This window comes from Rhopilema esculentum, chromosome 8 (genome assembly GCF_057945365.1).
Source record: "Rhopilema esculentum isolate cy_ngs chromosome 8, ASM5794536v1, whole genome shotgun sequence".
Taxonomy (NCBI): Eukaryota; Metazoa; Cnidaria; class Scyphozoa; order Rhizostomeae; family Rhizostomatidae; genus Rhopilema; species Rhopilema esculentum.
Window position 1 is genome coordinate 4,373,079 of NC_142822.1, and position 14,276 is coordinate 4,387,354.

At 35.8% G+C, this 14,276-nt stretch overlaps 2 protein-coding genes across 2 annotated transcripts in view; both read right to left on the reverse strand.

The window, feature by feature from the left end:
- Positions 1 to 3,880: 3,880 nt before the first annotated feature.
- Positions 3,881 to 11,450, reverse strand: LOC148959821 (uncharacterized). Its single transcript, XM_089109811.1, has 2 exons — positions 7,551 to 11,450; positions 3,881 to 6,347 (listed from the first exon to the last, which is right to left on the reverse strand). Exons 1-2 carry the CDS (start codon positions 7,669 to 7,671, stop codon positions 5,929 to 5,931), a joined length of 540 nt encoding a protein of 179 aa, XP_088965937.1. The 5' UTR covers positions 7,672 to 11,450; the 3' UTR covers positions 3,881 to 5,928.
- A 147-nt stretch (positions 11,451 to 11,597) lies between these two features.
- Positions 11,598 to 14,276, reverse strand: part of LOC135694924 (tubulin polyglutamylase TTLL7) — a 30,319-nt gene continuing 27,640 nt past the window's right edge. Inside the window, exons 26-27 of the mRNA XM_065213813.2 lie at positions 13,621 to 13,766; positions 11,598 to 12,610 (exon numbers count right to left, since the gene is read on the reverse strand). Of these exons, the coding sequence (XP_065069885.2) occupies positions 12,514 to 12,610; positions 13,621 to 13,766 (243 nt within the window). The 3' untranslated portion in view covers positions 11,598 to 12,513. The remainder of the gene's footprint in view (positions 12,611 to 13,620; positions 13,767 to 14,276) is intronic.

Sequence of the window (14,276 nt, forward strand, 5' to 3'; positions counted from 1 at the left end):
CTTGTGGAACTGCAGCTTAGTTTTTATAAACAGTAGCTTCAAAAATTACTTGGTTGAAAGAAAGGCAAAGCACCTGTTGATTCCCATGTAATGCATACATGTAAACATAGTTTGGCAGTAATAAGGAATTTGCAGCCCCTAGGCCACTATCGCTATGCGACCTTGTCGATTGCTTTCTATAACCATGCTATCAACACTCTTTGAAACACCGAGCAAATCGACGGGGAAGGGGACATCCGTAAGAAACAAACACAAGAGAGAGATGAAGGACCAAACTGCAACGGTAGCGCACGTCATTTTAGCTTGCCATGCTGATCTGTTGCTAGGGACGTTTCTGTGAGTACTTACAATATGACTCATAACAGGGCAAAAAAGATGGTATGGAAACTAGAATCGTTCTCTTTGGTGCTGTGTGATGCAATTTCTTATTGGTTCATGACAGGAAGATCTTATCACCATCAATAACTTGTAAAATATTTTTTTCGAGGGTTTTGGCGTATATTGCGCTTTTAAATCTCCATAATCAGATTTGTGCATAATGACAAATGTACCAGAGATCTTATCAAAGAGGGCGAGGGGGCTTGCCCCCATATTGTTAACACTTAGAAACTACGAACTCAAACTCTCATCTTTTAAGATTTGGGGTGGTCCTTTTGTGTATTTTTATCTTTTTGGGTTTGCTTCATAGTTTCTTGTTTTCATAAGTTTGCAAAAAACAAGTCTGGAACGTTTACACATTTGAATGGTATCCATGAATTTACTGTTACTATGTCTCATGAATATCAGAGCTATTAGCGAGACTCAACGCTCAGGATAAGATTCAAAGTAAGCTGACACTGGCTTCATTTTTCAAGATAAGTTTGTCCCATCTAAAAAACGCGTAACGAATCGCATGGTATAAGGAAGGTCAGATCTTGCCCTTGATTGAAAATCTATTACAAAATAATATCAAAATATAAGAATTGGATCATATCTCCAAGAAAGGAACGTTTAAGAGTTGGAGAGAGTCAAGGAGATGAGATTGTATTCCTGATTAGAAATTCATGGCATGGTAACAGACCGACACAAGAATTTTTTCAAAAGATGCACCAGAAGACTGTCTAACAGTTTGCTACGTCATCAGTCCTCAGTCTGGTATTCAAACCCACACAGGCCTCAGTCTGGTATTCTCTACGTCATCAGTCCTCAGTCTGCTATTCTCTAAATATTTTTACACTGTTCTGCCGTGGTTGTTAATATATTGTTTCTATTGTGAACTTTTGGTGGCCTGCGTGGGTTTGATAACTAACCTTGAATCCCCTTGTTACCATGTGCGAAGAAACTTTCTAAAAACAGAAAACCCTTTTGATTATTTTCTAAATTTCATAAAATCTCTGCGCTTGAAAGGATTGGATGCTTTTTAAAGCAGGGAAGCACAGTTAACAACGTGGGAATTACCCAAAGTTTCCCCTACGTCTATGAGAGAATCTTATACGCCATTGTGGTGTTGGCTAGACAAATGCAGAAGTGAAGCTGCTGATGCAAAACACTTCGTTTGAAGTTAACATAACTGCATTGCAAATCTTGTATTTACTCAACTACATGCAATTCTTTTAGCTAATGCAACAAATTTTCCGGATAAATGAGCCCTGAGGGTCATGATTCCTCAGGTTAAAGCAAGCCAATCACCAGAGAGTGTCAAGAAATGGAAGTAACCTTGTGATTAATTCCATCATCAGTAGAATATTTAGAGTTACTTTCAAGAAAACTGAGCGATTAATTAGCTAGTTAACGGCCTGCTTCTTTTAATAAATGTCAGCTTCCAATTAATCTTACGTTATAACGAATGCTCAACACATTTAAGTTAACATGGAGACTTCTGATTTTGATTTTTACGGTTTAAAGGAATGGAATACCCGCGTTATGTAGTTTAAGAAGTTACAGTATGTACTGAAAGAATTTTTCGGTCTCTGATTACAAGGCAAAAAACCAACAAATTATGATAGATTTTTCGATCCTCAAAGCCATTGAAATTCTGAGAGTATCATGCTAAATGTAGCAAAGAGGCTACCCCCTTGATGCATAGAAAGGTAGTCTCTGACAAATGCGTGAATCTCCAACTCAGTTACTACCTTAGAGGTGTTAAGACCCACAAAATATCCAACAACGGGGAATAATAAAGGCAAGACATTTTCTTGGATATACAACTGACATTAACTATCTCGACTGCCTGCTATTTCGAAAATTTATTGTCTCGGAAGTCAGACTTTTTTCTTTTTCCCCTCGTTTTGAATTAAGGTTATATAAGAGTTCGCTATTTTGAGAAACACCCATAAATTCAATCGAAATTTTGAACCTACTCGCAATCTATCTATTAAAATTCTACAAACACCTTATGTCAATCATACAGCCATCTTATCAATGTCCATATACGTAGACTGTTTTTTTTCCCAGAAGTGGCTGATTTTGGATAAGAAAAGGAGCTCGTACTTTTCACAAAGTATTGATCATACATTTGAGTTTCAAAAAAGACTAACGAATTAACACAATGTTTTTCTTTGCAAGTCTTACTGGTCAATTTCTCATTTGTCACATTTCTTAAGTATCCTATTTTCAATTATTTTGATAAACGCATTCCACTAATAAACGCCACCATCACACAAATGACACATAAAACATTTCAGAAGCAGGAAGGTCTATTGGAGAAGAATGGTACGTATTTAAAATAGGCAGGAAAGTAGCAGGGAGAGAGAGAGCTTGCAAACTGTCACAAAATAGAGAGAGAAAGGGGGTCTTTTTGGCCTGTCCTCTGCCTAAGTTGTCTTTTTTGTACACGTTCAGTGCCGTCGGAATGAAATTCATATTGGGGGGCTGCCCATTGTTCTCTTTCTCGTTCAGTACACTGTTATAAAGGAAACATACTACAGTTCGACAATTATTGGGGGGGCTCCAGCCCCCCCCAGCCCCCGGTTCTGACGGGCCTGACGTTTATCGTATTGTGACTGAGGGATCATTTTTCCAGGCCTTTTTCATCACATATATAAGGTTTGTAGATGCTTGAAAAGATCGCTCCACCCATTCACTTACTTCCAATATTGACTTTCTTAAGAATTTTAGCCTAAGAGTAATTGCTTGAAATTCGGTCAAGTATCTTTCATCGTATTTCACGAGTACCCTCTTCACCCCTCTTCCAATTTTCTACAAGATTGCTCCACGTATTTATTCTACTTTTATTTGACTGAGTGTCTGATGCATATTTGAAGTGTAAATAGCTCATCATTTCTAGCATCATCGACCCCGTTTCTAGAGAAACAATTTCAGTACCTCACGTTTTGCTGCCTACATCTTTGTATTGAGACACTATAAAGATGGCAGTTAGCAATATCAGAGAGCAAAGCATTATTTTAGAAAGTGGTAACTCTACAGAAATGCAGTTTTCGTTTGAAGTTGTAATCAGATTCTAGCACATTTGAAGCATCGCATTAAATCAAATGTAAACATGGGAGAACAGTAATTATCAAGTTTACTCAGCACCGAAAAGAAATAAGCAAATATCCATTAGATAAAATAAAGACTCACATTAATAATTTTAGTCCCTTTGATGCAAAGTACCAAATATGTTCTTGTCTCAAACGAATACCAGTTAGGCCTTGGTGGTGTTACGTCTCCTCTAAAAACGGATGCATTGTTTGCTGGTTATATTTTGAGACCGACATAGGACTTTCCATGTTAGCATTAGGGAGCAAAACGGATTGTCTCCTTTTCTCCAGAGGAACAGATGCACGCTCCCTTTCTTTTCAAAGGTCCTATCCCGCCATTTGAGACTTTTTTGTGTAGAAACTTTAAAGTACGGCGAATTTCATGGTATTATTATAAATAAAAATTCTGGGACTACAAATTGGGAGTTTGGGCAATTTTCAAAATAACCACTTAGCGTAAAAGACCCACAGTGAAAGTTTCGAACTAGCAAAGTTGCGACGGCCGTAGTAACATGTCTTAACGTGATATTGAGGCATCAAGTGTCAATTCATCGCATAGTTTGTTCGCCAAAGTTAATTTCGAGATTTTGCCTTCGAGCTCCTTCCTCTCTTTTGCGGCATTCACTGGAGCAATCTATGAGCCATTCAATTAGTGTCTGTTTTTCAAGGTAACGGTCAAAGAATTTTCCCGGATCTGAATTTCTATTTGCCTGAAATTTGCCTAACAAGGCGATCGATAAACAGAATAGGAAAAAGAGAGAACAGGGTAAAATATTTTATATTTTCTCATTGATACCAATTATTATACAGTACGTGCCTGCTGACTGTTTAAAAGAATAGCAACATTTATTTTTTATCATTGTAAGTCACTTACAATTTTTGGATTGCGATGGAGCAAGAAGATTCTTTTTGCATTGCTAATTCAAAAAGAATGAATCTTATAAAAAAAAGCAATAAGGAACTCCAGCCCCTATTACCCAGTTAAATCCGTACATCTATTGTGTCTATCTGAAATCTTGACTAGCTAAACTTTTGAAATTTCATCTGGAGTTGGCTTGATAGAAGGCTGACTAGTTTAGCTACTCAGTTTAGGCCTATATCCCGACTCAAACTCTTTGCAATTTCCCTAGCTCTGAGTAGTGCATGCCCGCAGCGTTGCAAGATCTATTTGCACCGTTATCCTCGAATAAGCCCCCGGCGGCTTGTTTCTTAAAAAAAATTTGGCTTGTTCAAGAGAGGGGCCTATTTAGAAGTATCCTGGTCAGTATGCTTAAAATGCTGATACCTATTTAGATATTTGGATATACCTATTGCTGTCGAGGCATATCTCAGCAAATGTGCGCCTATTCGAGGGTGGGGGCTAGTTTTGCAAAAAATACTTTAGGGTTGGGGCTTATTTCGCAAAAAATACGTTAAGGTGGGGGGTTTTTCGAGGGGAGGGGGTTTATTCAAAGGTGGGGGCTTATTTACGGACTTCTGGTATTGGAGTATGTTTCTTACGACAAATTCGAGTAGCTGTAAGTATTGCTTTATTTCAAATCACAACCTTTTGAATTTTAAACTTGCTCTGTCGCAAAATTTTACCATAATACAGATACTCAAAACATAGAAAAACCTGAAAATATTCTACATATACATGTTGCGCATAATAGCGACAGCTTTGTTCAACAGAAAGGCAAACGATTGATTTTAAACAGATACGTGTTTATGCGTTGCAAGTCCGCTTTACTCCATTTGAGCATTTTGCATGTTACGAGAAACAAACATATACCAATTTATACATTAACAAGGAACATATGCATACGAGACTAAAAATTGTAATTAAGGATGGACAGTTTGCTGAGAAAATATTTCTGTTTGGTAAAGTGCTGAAATAGTTAGGGCTTTGTCTGGTTATGTCACAGACCCAATGGAAGCAGCTACAATGTATTTTAGAATAGAAACACAGGTTGGACTGGATGAGGGGGCCCGAGTAAAAGCAATAAATTAGGGGGATTCGTTTATTTTTGTCGGGTCTGCCGTCCCTAGCCTGATCTCGCCGCATTTGCACAATTGTTAAAAAGAGATGCCAAAAGTTGTACGTCCCTCAAATTTCGTTCCTCCTTTTGTCTCTGTCCATCCTTGTGAACGATTTCATACATAGTAGAATCAATATGATTCAATTGATTGTAGAAAAGTGCTTCCCTTGCGTCCCTTCAGAAATGATTACTTATTCACGTAGAGGGAAACATCTATTTGCGTATAAGTTGTGTGAGATTCCATCTTATATAAGCAGTTGTTGTATTGTATTGCCAGTAAAGGAAAACATTTACATTCTTTGGAAAATTTCTAAACGCATGTTTTAGGTAACCGTTATCAATGCCTTTTTGGAACCAAAAACTTGTCATTTCAAGTCAACTTTATTCGAGTTAAAAATCTAAAAGTCAATCCTAAGCGGAACATTTCCCCCGAAAATAGGCAGAAGCAGACCTTATACGCTTGGGAGGGGAGTCTCCTGCGCAACGCTCTTGGTATTCCATTCGTAGCGTCTCCAAGGCTCTAAAACATTGTGAAGACTGTTTGATTCAAACTTCCGAAGCATTTTCCAAAGGAACTGAGCCATTGATGCCTTTCTTATCGGTTTTGCAATCAGAAAACAACTGACGCCCAATAAATGCCAGCGATTTAAAACGGCAGACTTTTGATTTTTTAGTAGATTTCCCATACATTGAGGAAGCATCGGTACACTCTTTGGCGATATGAAAAGCATGGCATCGCAAGTCTCTACGCATGCCTCAGCTGCCACGATCTCAGGAAAAGTCAGTTCTTTCTCGTTGTTGTTATTGTTCTCGTCTTGGTATGGAACTTCTCCAAGCTGACGAGCAAGGAGATATTCGAAAGCTTCGGTATCTGTAAAAACAATTAATTCATCAATCATCATTATCATTATTACAAACAACATCATCTTCGTATATCATCGTCATCGTCGGCTTCCCTCGCCTTCGCCCTCGCCCTAGTTTTCGCCATCATTGTCGTCATCATTATAATCGTCGTCATAGGACGACAAATTTAAACTTCATTGCAAAGAACCGGGTTTCTTCAAAATTAAGCAATTTCAAAGATGATTTTCTTTCTTTGAATAACATGCTGGTTCTCTTTGGCTTTGAAGGGGCTCTGGAGATTTGCAAGCCCCCTAAGGGAGGTTTCCTTAAACCAAACAAGTGACTGTGAACGCTGAGTAATTACTTGATGTTTCACATTATGACTCGCTGGATTAGCATATTAATAGAGGAGCGAGTAGAAAAGAGAGTCGCTTTTATTTCAATGCAAATCTGAAGGGACATTCTTTTTCCTTGGGGGTTTTTAGACCTTGTAATTGGGCAATCTAAAAATAAGTATTGTGAACAATTTTTACATGGAAACGTGGCCACTGAGGCTTATCTGTTTAGAAAAAGTTTACTGGCATTGCAATAATAATTGCATTTAGAATTAACCATAGCATAAGCATTTTAAACAATTATCTAGATTTCAACGAAACAAAGACATTAAGAGAATTGTTACTTTGGAATACATTAAGAATATAATGTAATTTGCAAATGCAGTTAAAAACACTTAGGTTAGAAAATCGGCACATTTTCGGCCTAAAATTATAAAGACTGGCAACAAAGGACAAAAATACTTAAAGTAGTTGCAAATCTAGTGTTTACCATAAAAAATACCCAATTTTAAATCATTCAGTTCCTCTCAGGCTTTCAGAGGACATAGAGAAATAAGGGTGCTTTTTTATGACAAATCTAGAAGGAGCAATACAAAATATTACTTTGCGGATAATATGTGCACTTTGGTTTAACAATGACCAAATTATCTTAACTGTTAACAGCCAGTTTCTTTCAAGAAGTACGAAGTAAACAAAAAACACAGACCAAACAAAAACGAGGCCACCTTCGGGGAGTAAGTGAATTTTCGCCACGATTTTTTTGTGAAGGAGGCTCTAAAAGTCCTTCCAGGTGTGCATTTAATGCTTAGACTCACAATTTTTGCGCACCTCTAAAATACTTCCCAGATCAGACTAGATGAAGAAGAAGAAAAATAGAATAATGTTGTGGTGATTACCTAAAATTGTAACTTCATGACCATGATCAAACAATTCTTTGCTAATTTTTTTTACTATCATTGAAGATCTTTTGAAATCCTTTGTGCAATCAACGAACAGCAAAACGTGCATGCCAGCCATTATTCTGTAGCAATTTTCGATGTTGCAGGTCCACTCGACAACTTCCCAGTGGTGAATGCAGTTCACGCTTATCAGCTGTTCCTTCTTATGTCTCGCACTGGCCAATCATACGAAGAAGACAATCGCAGTAGCTGAAAGGGGGTCGCGCGTGCACAATAAACATTTACTGCCTGTTTATAAGGGACCCCCGTTTCTGTATTTGCTTTTCTTGCGTAAACATAAGATGTTTACAAGAGTAAGGGCCACAAGGGTTTAGACTTATTCATGATTAAAATAGGAAGTTGCGTCAATATCAGATGCTTTTTTAGTATTTATAGAATTCTTTGAAAGGCAAATTGTGATTGACAAATAACATGCCGTTTTGAAAAGTATGTAAAAATAAATCCAAAATATGTTTTTGCGCCAAACTAGAACGGCCAATTTAAACCACTTAACATATGAAAAATTGCATCTTTCAATAATATGGCCTTATATTCTCGTGCCTAGAAATTCATGCAGAAATAAGAAATATTGCATCATGTTGAGTGAAAGTGCCGTACAATTTTAGCATCATAATACCTGTAGTAATGGGAAAATTATCTGCAAGTTTGCTTAGATACTTAATTGGAGAAAACATAGTGATAATTAAATAAGCAATATGTTATTTTTAACTACTAAAATCTTGATGGAAGTTGAAAAGCCCGTTTTCTTGGTGTCCGCTATAAACATCACGAATTTAACAGCTTTACAGCAAACAAGGATATCTTTGCTAGCAAAAAGTTATTGGCAACTATAGGCATACTAACGATATACAATAAAAAATGATAATCATAAAAGGCAATAGCAAGCAAATTAGCCACTACGTATAATCTATATTAACGCTGGTCCTAAAAGTTCTAACTTCCAGTTTAATATCAAATTTTTTTTATAAGAATATTTTCTATACGATTATTCTGGCTCAGAAACATCCAATTTTTAAGAATAGTCTAAGAAAAGTGCTGAGCCTCAGATCGCCCATTTCGTCTCAATTTCCAACAGTTGCCTGTTTAGAGATTTTCATTTAGGAGCATCGCACGATTGACATCTCGTTACTCAAAAAGCATGGCTTCTACTCGAATGCGGGCGATTTTTCCCTGAAACCATATCAGATTTGAAAACAGTAAGAGCAATTTATGATTATATTGAGAATCAAAACGAAAACCTCTTAAGAATTTCGAGGCTGGACAAAATTTATAGTACCCTTATAAAAATAAGTATGTCATAGTTTTGATTCTAAAACTGCTGTTTTGTTTGTGCGAATGAACTCTTGAAGAGGTTTAACAAATTCCAAACAGAACAATAAAAAAACATGACAAAAATGAAAAATTTAAAAAGAAACTTTGGAGCTATTTCTAAGAAAGACTTAAATAGCGAAAGATGTTTAAATAGACATAAAATTTAGTAACATTAATATCCCTTGCTTTCTGCACTTTGTTGATTTAATCTTAAGTATTGATTCATTCTACCATGACGGATGGACACGGTTGGATTTTCCTGCAAGGTTTCTGCGAAAACAAAAAGATTTCCAGGGATCTTCAGATAAGAGGAAAGTTACCCAACTAAAGTGTGCAAGATTTTCATGGAGTGATTTGCTGCCCCAAAGGGTTTGTTCACTGCATAAATTATAACTTCATCAATTATATCCTGCTTATAATTTGTCCTTATTCTAGAAACTTGATCCTAGAAAGAACGTCTGATGCCATTTATGGGTTTAAAAAAAGGACAAGACCATATTGGAAAAAACCCCTGTCAGTAAAATGTAGAATATCAAGTACATAAATTAAATTTACTTAAAATGATTATGGTGTTTACCCCCGTCAATATGGCATGTCACGAGGAACCATTTTGTTTCACTCGTTCCGATATCACCTGGAACAAACGGAAAATGGGTGATAAAAAAGGCAGATTAACCAGTGTCTAAACAATTCTCAAGTGACAATTATTGCTGGTCTCTGGAGAACGCATTGTGTCTGACTAAATGCAACCCCGGCTGCAAGATTAAAAGAAATTCGAAAAACAGGGCAGTTGATTTAGTAAACCTGTTAAACTCGGTTATTGAAGCAAAACAAAATAAGCCAAACCTAAATCTTTTTTAGTTAAGCTATGCTACTCTTTTATAGAATTTTCATGTTTGGGTGATGTCTTGATTTAAAAACAATTTTCAGTTTTCATGTGAGCTAATTTGACCAAGTTTATTTATGTGAACTGAAACAAGAAATTTTGGCAATACCAAATAGAAATTGAATTTACAATCGAGCTTATCAAGCTGTAAAAAAAATTAGTTTTTAACTATAAAACAAGTCGTACTTTCTGCAAGGAACTTGAAAAGCCTTATAAAAAATAAATGTTAAGCTCTTGTACACTCAGTTCAATAAGAAGCTTAAACATCGCCGATTACTAAAAGTTTCTAAACTATTATGCGAATTGCGTATTCAAAGAATTTTAAGTTTCTTAAACTTTTGGGTTACCGAGAACAATCACAAATTAGAAGTCACACTGAAATGGAACTGGTTTACGTTTCAATCAAAGCATGTTGAATCTTCAAGATCACCTGCTAACAAATTTTTCTATTTTCCTTTTTTGTTTTGCCATGCTGCAAGTTCATAAAATGTATATACAAAATGACATTCAGTCAATATATTAAGTCTTGGAACACTACATCAGCTTTTAAGGGCAAATTTAGTCATCTCTCACTCACCCCAGGGAGCATGTTGGTATACTGTGGAACGATGTAGAAAGTTAGGAAGTACAATTTCCCCGTGACTTGTCTTATATTTATCTTAGCAATCGATATTGCTCTGGGGGAAGGGGGTGCAAAAGGTAGTAGTGTTAAACCCACCGTACATGGCAGAGTTTCGTCTTTGAAAGACGAAGATTTTTGCCTTCACATATTCCGCACATGACAGATTTTCGTCTTTGAAGCAAAGACAGGAAGGGAAGTTTCAAGAGAACATCTTCATGTGATCAAAACTTAGTCGCTTATTGGCCACTCAATTTGTCTTCGAAAGATTTTTGTCTTTTGGGTCCGCACACGGCAGAAATCTTTGAAAGACAAAATATTTGTCTTTGACAAGCGCATATGACAGATTTCTGTCTTTGGAACGTCTTTTGACAAAAATCTTCGTCTTTCAAAGACAAAGTCTGCTGTGTGAGCTAGGCTTTAGGGAAGAAGAATGTAGAAACTCAACTCTAGCTACTGGATGTTCCAGTTATTTTTAATATTGTAACTGAGAAGGAAACGGTACTTCATAGGACAAAGTCGCCAGCTTAATATTTCTTGATAAAGATAACTGGGCGCTTTTGTTTAAAGTGCAACAACAGGTGCTATAGAGCACCATTGTTTATAATATTTGTTGTTCTAGAAGCCTAAAAGCTGTTGGGGTATAGCTATTGTGTTCTCTAAAATTAACTTAATCGCTGCAAATAAAACTAAACAGAACATGCGAATCGTGCTGATGCAGAAGGACCGCTCTTGACACTTCAGGTAATTCTGTATTTCTTAACGAAAAAGTGTCAGCTTGGAGTGATTCTTGTGCATTTCACGGGAACAATAGATTGCAGCTGCTTGACGTAACATGCTTTTTATTAGTTAATTCATCAGTACATCCCATCAATTTCTAGTGATAAATTTATATTTAATACTCTGACGAATGTTGGCTGAAAAGTCAACTTAGTCATGTGGTTATGTTTCCACCTTTCCGTGCCATTTTTGAAAATATCGTAACAAGCAATGACTTGGTAACACGATATTGTCTGGTAGTCGAGGCACATCGAGGCGAAACGAGGCGAAATTAGGCGAACCAATTTGAAGCATTGCTTTCAAATCAAGATAAAAAGTTATGTGCGGTTTACGTTCAAATCGTCAAAATCACCTTGAAAAAGAGGTTTACAGCTATAGAGAAAGCATGTACATCGATTCACTTTATTAACAAAATATTATCAATTACTAGATTTACAGTGTATCTGTTAGTAGAGTCAAAAACGATATTTGAATGAACGGTTATGCTTCAAAAAGATCGAGAAAAATTTTTACAGCGTGATTGGTAATGATCAAACAAATAGGGGCGAAAATTCGTCGTCACATAAGACGTATTGAATCAAACAATAAAGCTCACAGTTAAAGCAAAGTAGAAGGCAAAAGGAGAATATGTTCTCAAAGGTTTTTTTATTTTAGGATGTGAATTTGCAACCTGTTTCAGCATTGTTATTGAGCAGGTGCTACAAAATGACTAATAACGGTGTAAGGATGGATTTCCTAGAAGGGCTGAGGCAAAGAGAAATATAAAAGGGGGTTGGACAAACCCAATTGATGCTGGTCATCTTTTTGTACAGGTGGAATAATTATTCATTTTCAAATGATTCGTTTGAAATAATAAAGCAAGTAACTTAATGAATCATTTAGTGAAGAGCTTAGAATTCGAAAAAAAATATCATATGCGGTCATCAAGAAAGTACAAGTTTCTAGAAAAACTTCTGTACTAGAAACATGTTGCAGGGTAATGATAAAAATAATGGCAAATTTTAAACAGGTTAAAAACTACAAAAATTATTCAATTGTTGCTATCGATTTATTGTAATCGTTTTGGTCTTGAAATTGGAATAATAATATGCGAACATTTCAGCAAAATTGAAAGCTAAATGAAAATTAAGCTATGCTAAATGTTAGAAGTTCATAAACCTTAAAACGTTCAGAAGCATTAAAAATATATCTATTAAATTCTATATTAGAATTGTTTTCCCCTCTTTACTTTAAAGTTACGAACCCTAATAAAATATATAATAGCAATAAAAAAGTAATTTATTAGCTGATAAAGATCTCTCCCTCTATCTATGGTCTATTTTTTGAACAGTTCTACTATACCTTTGGCCAGAGAACTGCTGGCCTGCAGAAAATCGGCTGCTGATATGATGCATTGGCTTGCTGCAAAAGATGATTAAAGAAAATATAAAACAATATCTACGTATCGATTAATAGAGAGGCCAAAACCATGGGAAAAAGGGGATACGATGGCAAAAGCAAATTTAATGTAGAGCGTTATAAAGAAGCTACTTTTACGTTTTAAGCTCTTAAAGGTAGGCTTTTAAGATCTCCAATACAAATTCTAGAGTGAGTGGTTGTTAGTTTTTCTAAAACAGATATCATTTCCAAGGATGACTGTGAGCCATGCCCCCCCCCCCCTATTCTTTTGCAAAGATTTAAAAGAAGTCAAACTTTCATATATATAAACATGCAAATAACAATAAATATATTAAACTAAAATCCATAGGTAAGCAAAAATTTGGCCATGAAGGGGGTTAGGATGGTGTAAATGGGGAAATTTCTCTACTTTTCACAAAAAGACACAGAATTGAAGATGTCCAAAACAACTCGAGACACTCTGATACAAATATGAAGCACTATGAGTAAATTAATTTTCACCTGCAACCATTAACTAAACATCTAAATGTTCTAAACTAAATCTAATATAAATTTTGGTCATTCTACGATATAAAGCAGATTCTCTTAAATTCAGTTGAATCGCAATAGCCTATCCACAAATGATTACATGACCGAGATAGGGTTACAAAAAACGAATCTTTGAAGAAAGTTTACATGAAAACACCAAATTTTGAAAACATCATTGTGGCAATGGGCGTTCCTTTCGGATGATGGCTTTTTAATTGGATAACTTGATAGAAACATAGGTGAGTTTTCATTGGACTTGCAGCTTACAGAAATTCAAATTTGATTTCATTAGAGGGAGTTGTAAGATAAGAAATTTTTCAACAAGATGGGCGTATTATGGAGACGTGACCTTAAAACAAAATTCTCGGTGAAGCAAAGATTTGCTACATTTGCCAACGTTTGTAGAAACACCATTTCACTCCCATCGAAAAGCTATACAAAAGAAGATAATAAAACGCTATAGCTGAATTTTTAGAATGACAAACCTGTGAAACGACTCTGTTGGGTTAAACGATGCGGAATTTTGTTGAAAACTCGTTTGAGATGCTTCTGCTTGAGATGCGAATTCGTATACGACCAAGAGGCACTCTCTACATAGTTGCACCACCCTTCGGCAACAGTTCATTTCAAGCTGTCAAAACAATAACATGAAAATTAAATCGCTTCAGACGTACTGTTATGCTCTGGTTGTATAAAAAACTATAAATAGAGAATAGAGAAAGCTATAAACAGAATGACGAATTCTGTTTAAAATATTGCTCCAAAAGGACTCAATTTTAGACTCCTTTCTTTTGAAAATCTGTTGCTACTGAGTGATTCAGGTTCTAATGCAAGTAATCAAAAAGATCAAACGGCTATAAAAGAACCAAATTCATTAGGTGTGTGTACGTTCGGCAATTAATCTTTGAAATTATAATAAAGTTTACTGTAAATGCAGCCTCAAGATAAACGAAAAGAGCATAAAAAATAAGAGAAAAATGTAGATCAAACAAATTGAGGTTAAAAAATATTCACTGTCAACTTTATTATATTCATGAAATATTCAAGATTGATTTTTCGAAAGAAGTTCTTGGAAAAAGATTTAGTTTTTACTTCAATTACTTTGTGATGCAATTAAATATGATGGCAATTTGGCTTTAAT

Bases quoted from the DNA above. Each gene is read 5' to 3' on its own strand.
- LOC148959821 (XM_089109811.1), bottom strand. From the start codon at position 7,671: ATGGCTGGCATGCACGTTTTGCTGTTCGTTGATTGCACAAAGGATTTC. The intron at 6,348-7,550 runs GTAATCACCACA...TTGTTTTTACAG, and splicing joins TCATGAAGTTACAATTTTAG to ATACCGAAGCTTTCGAATAT.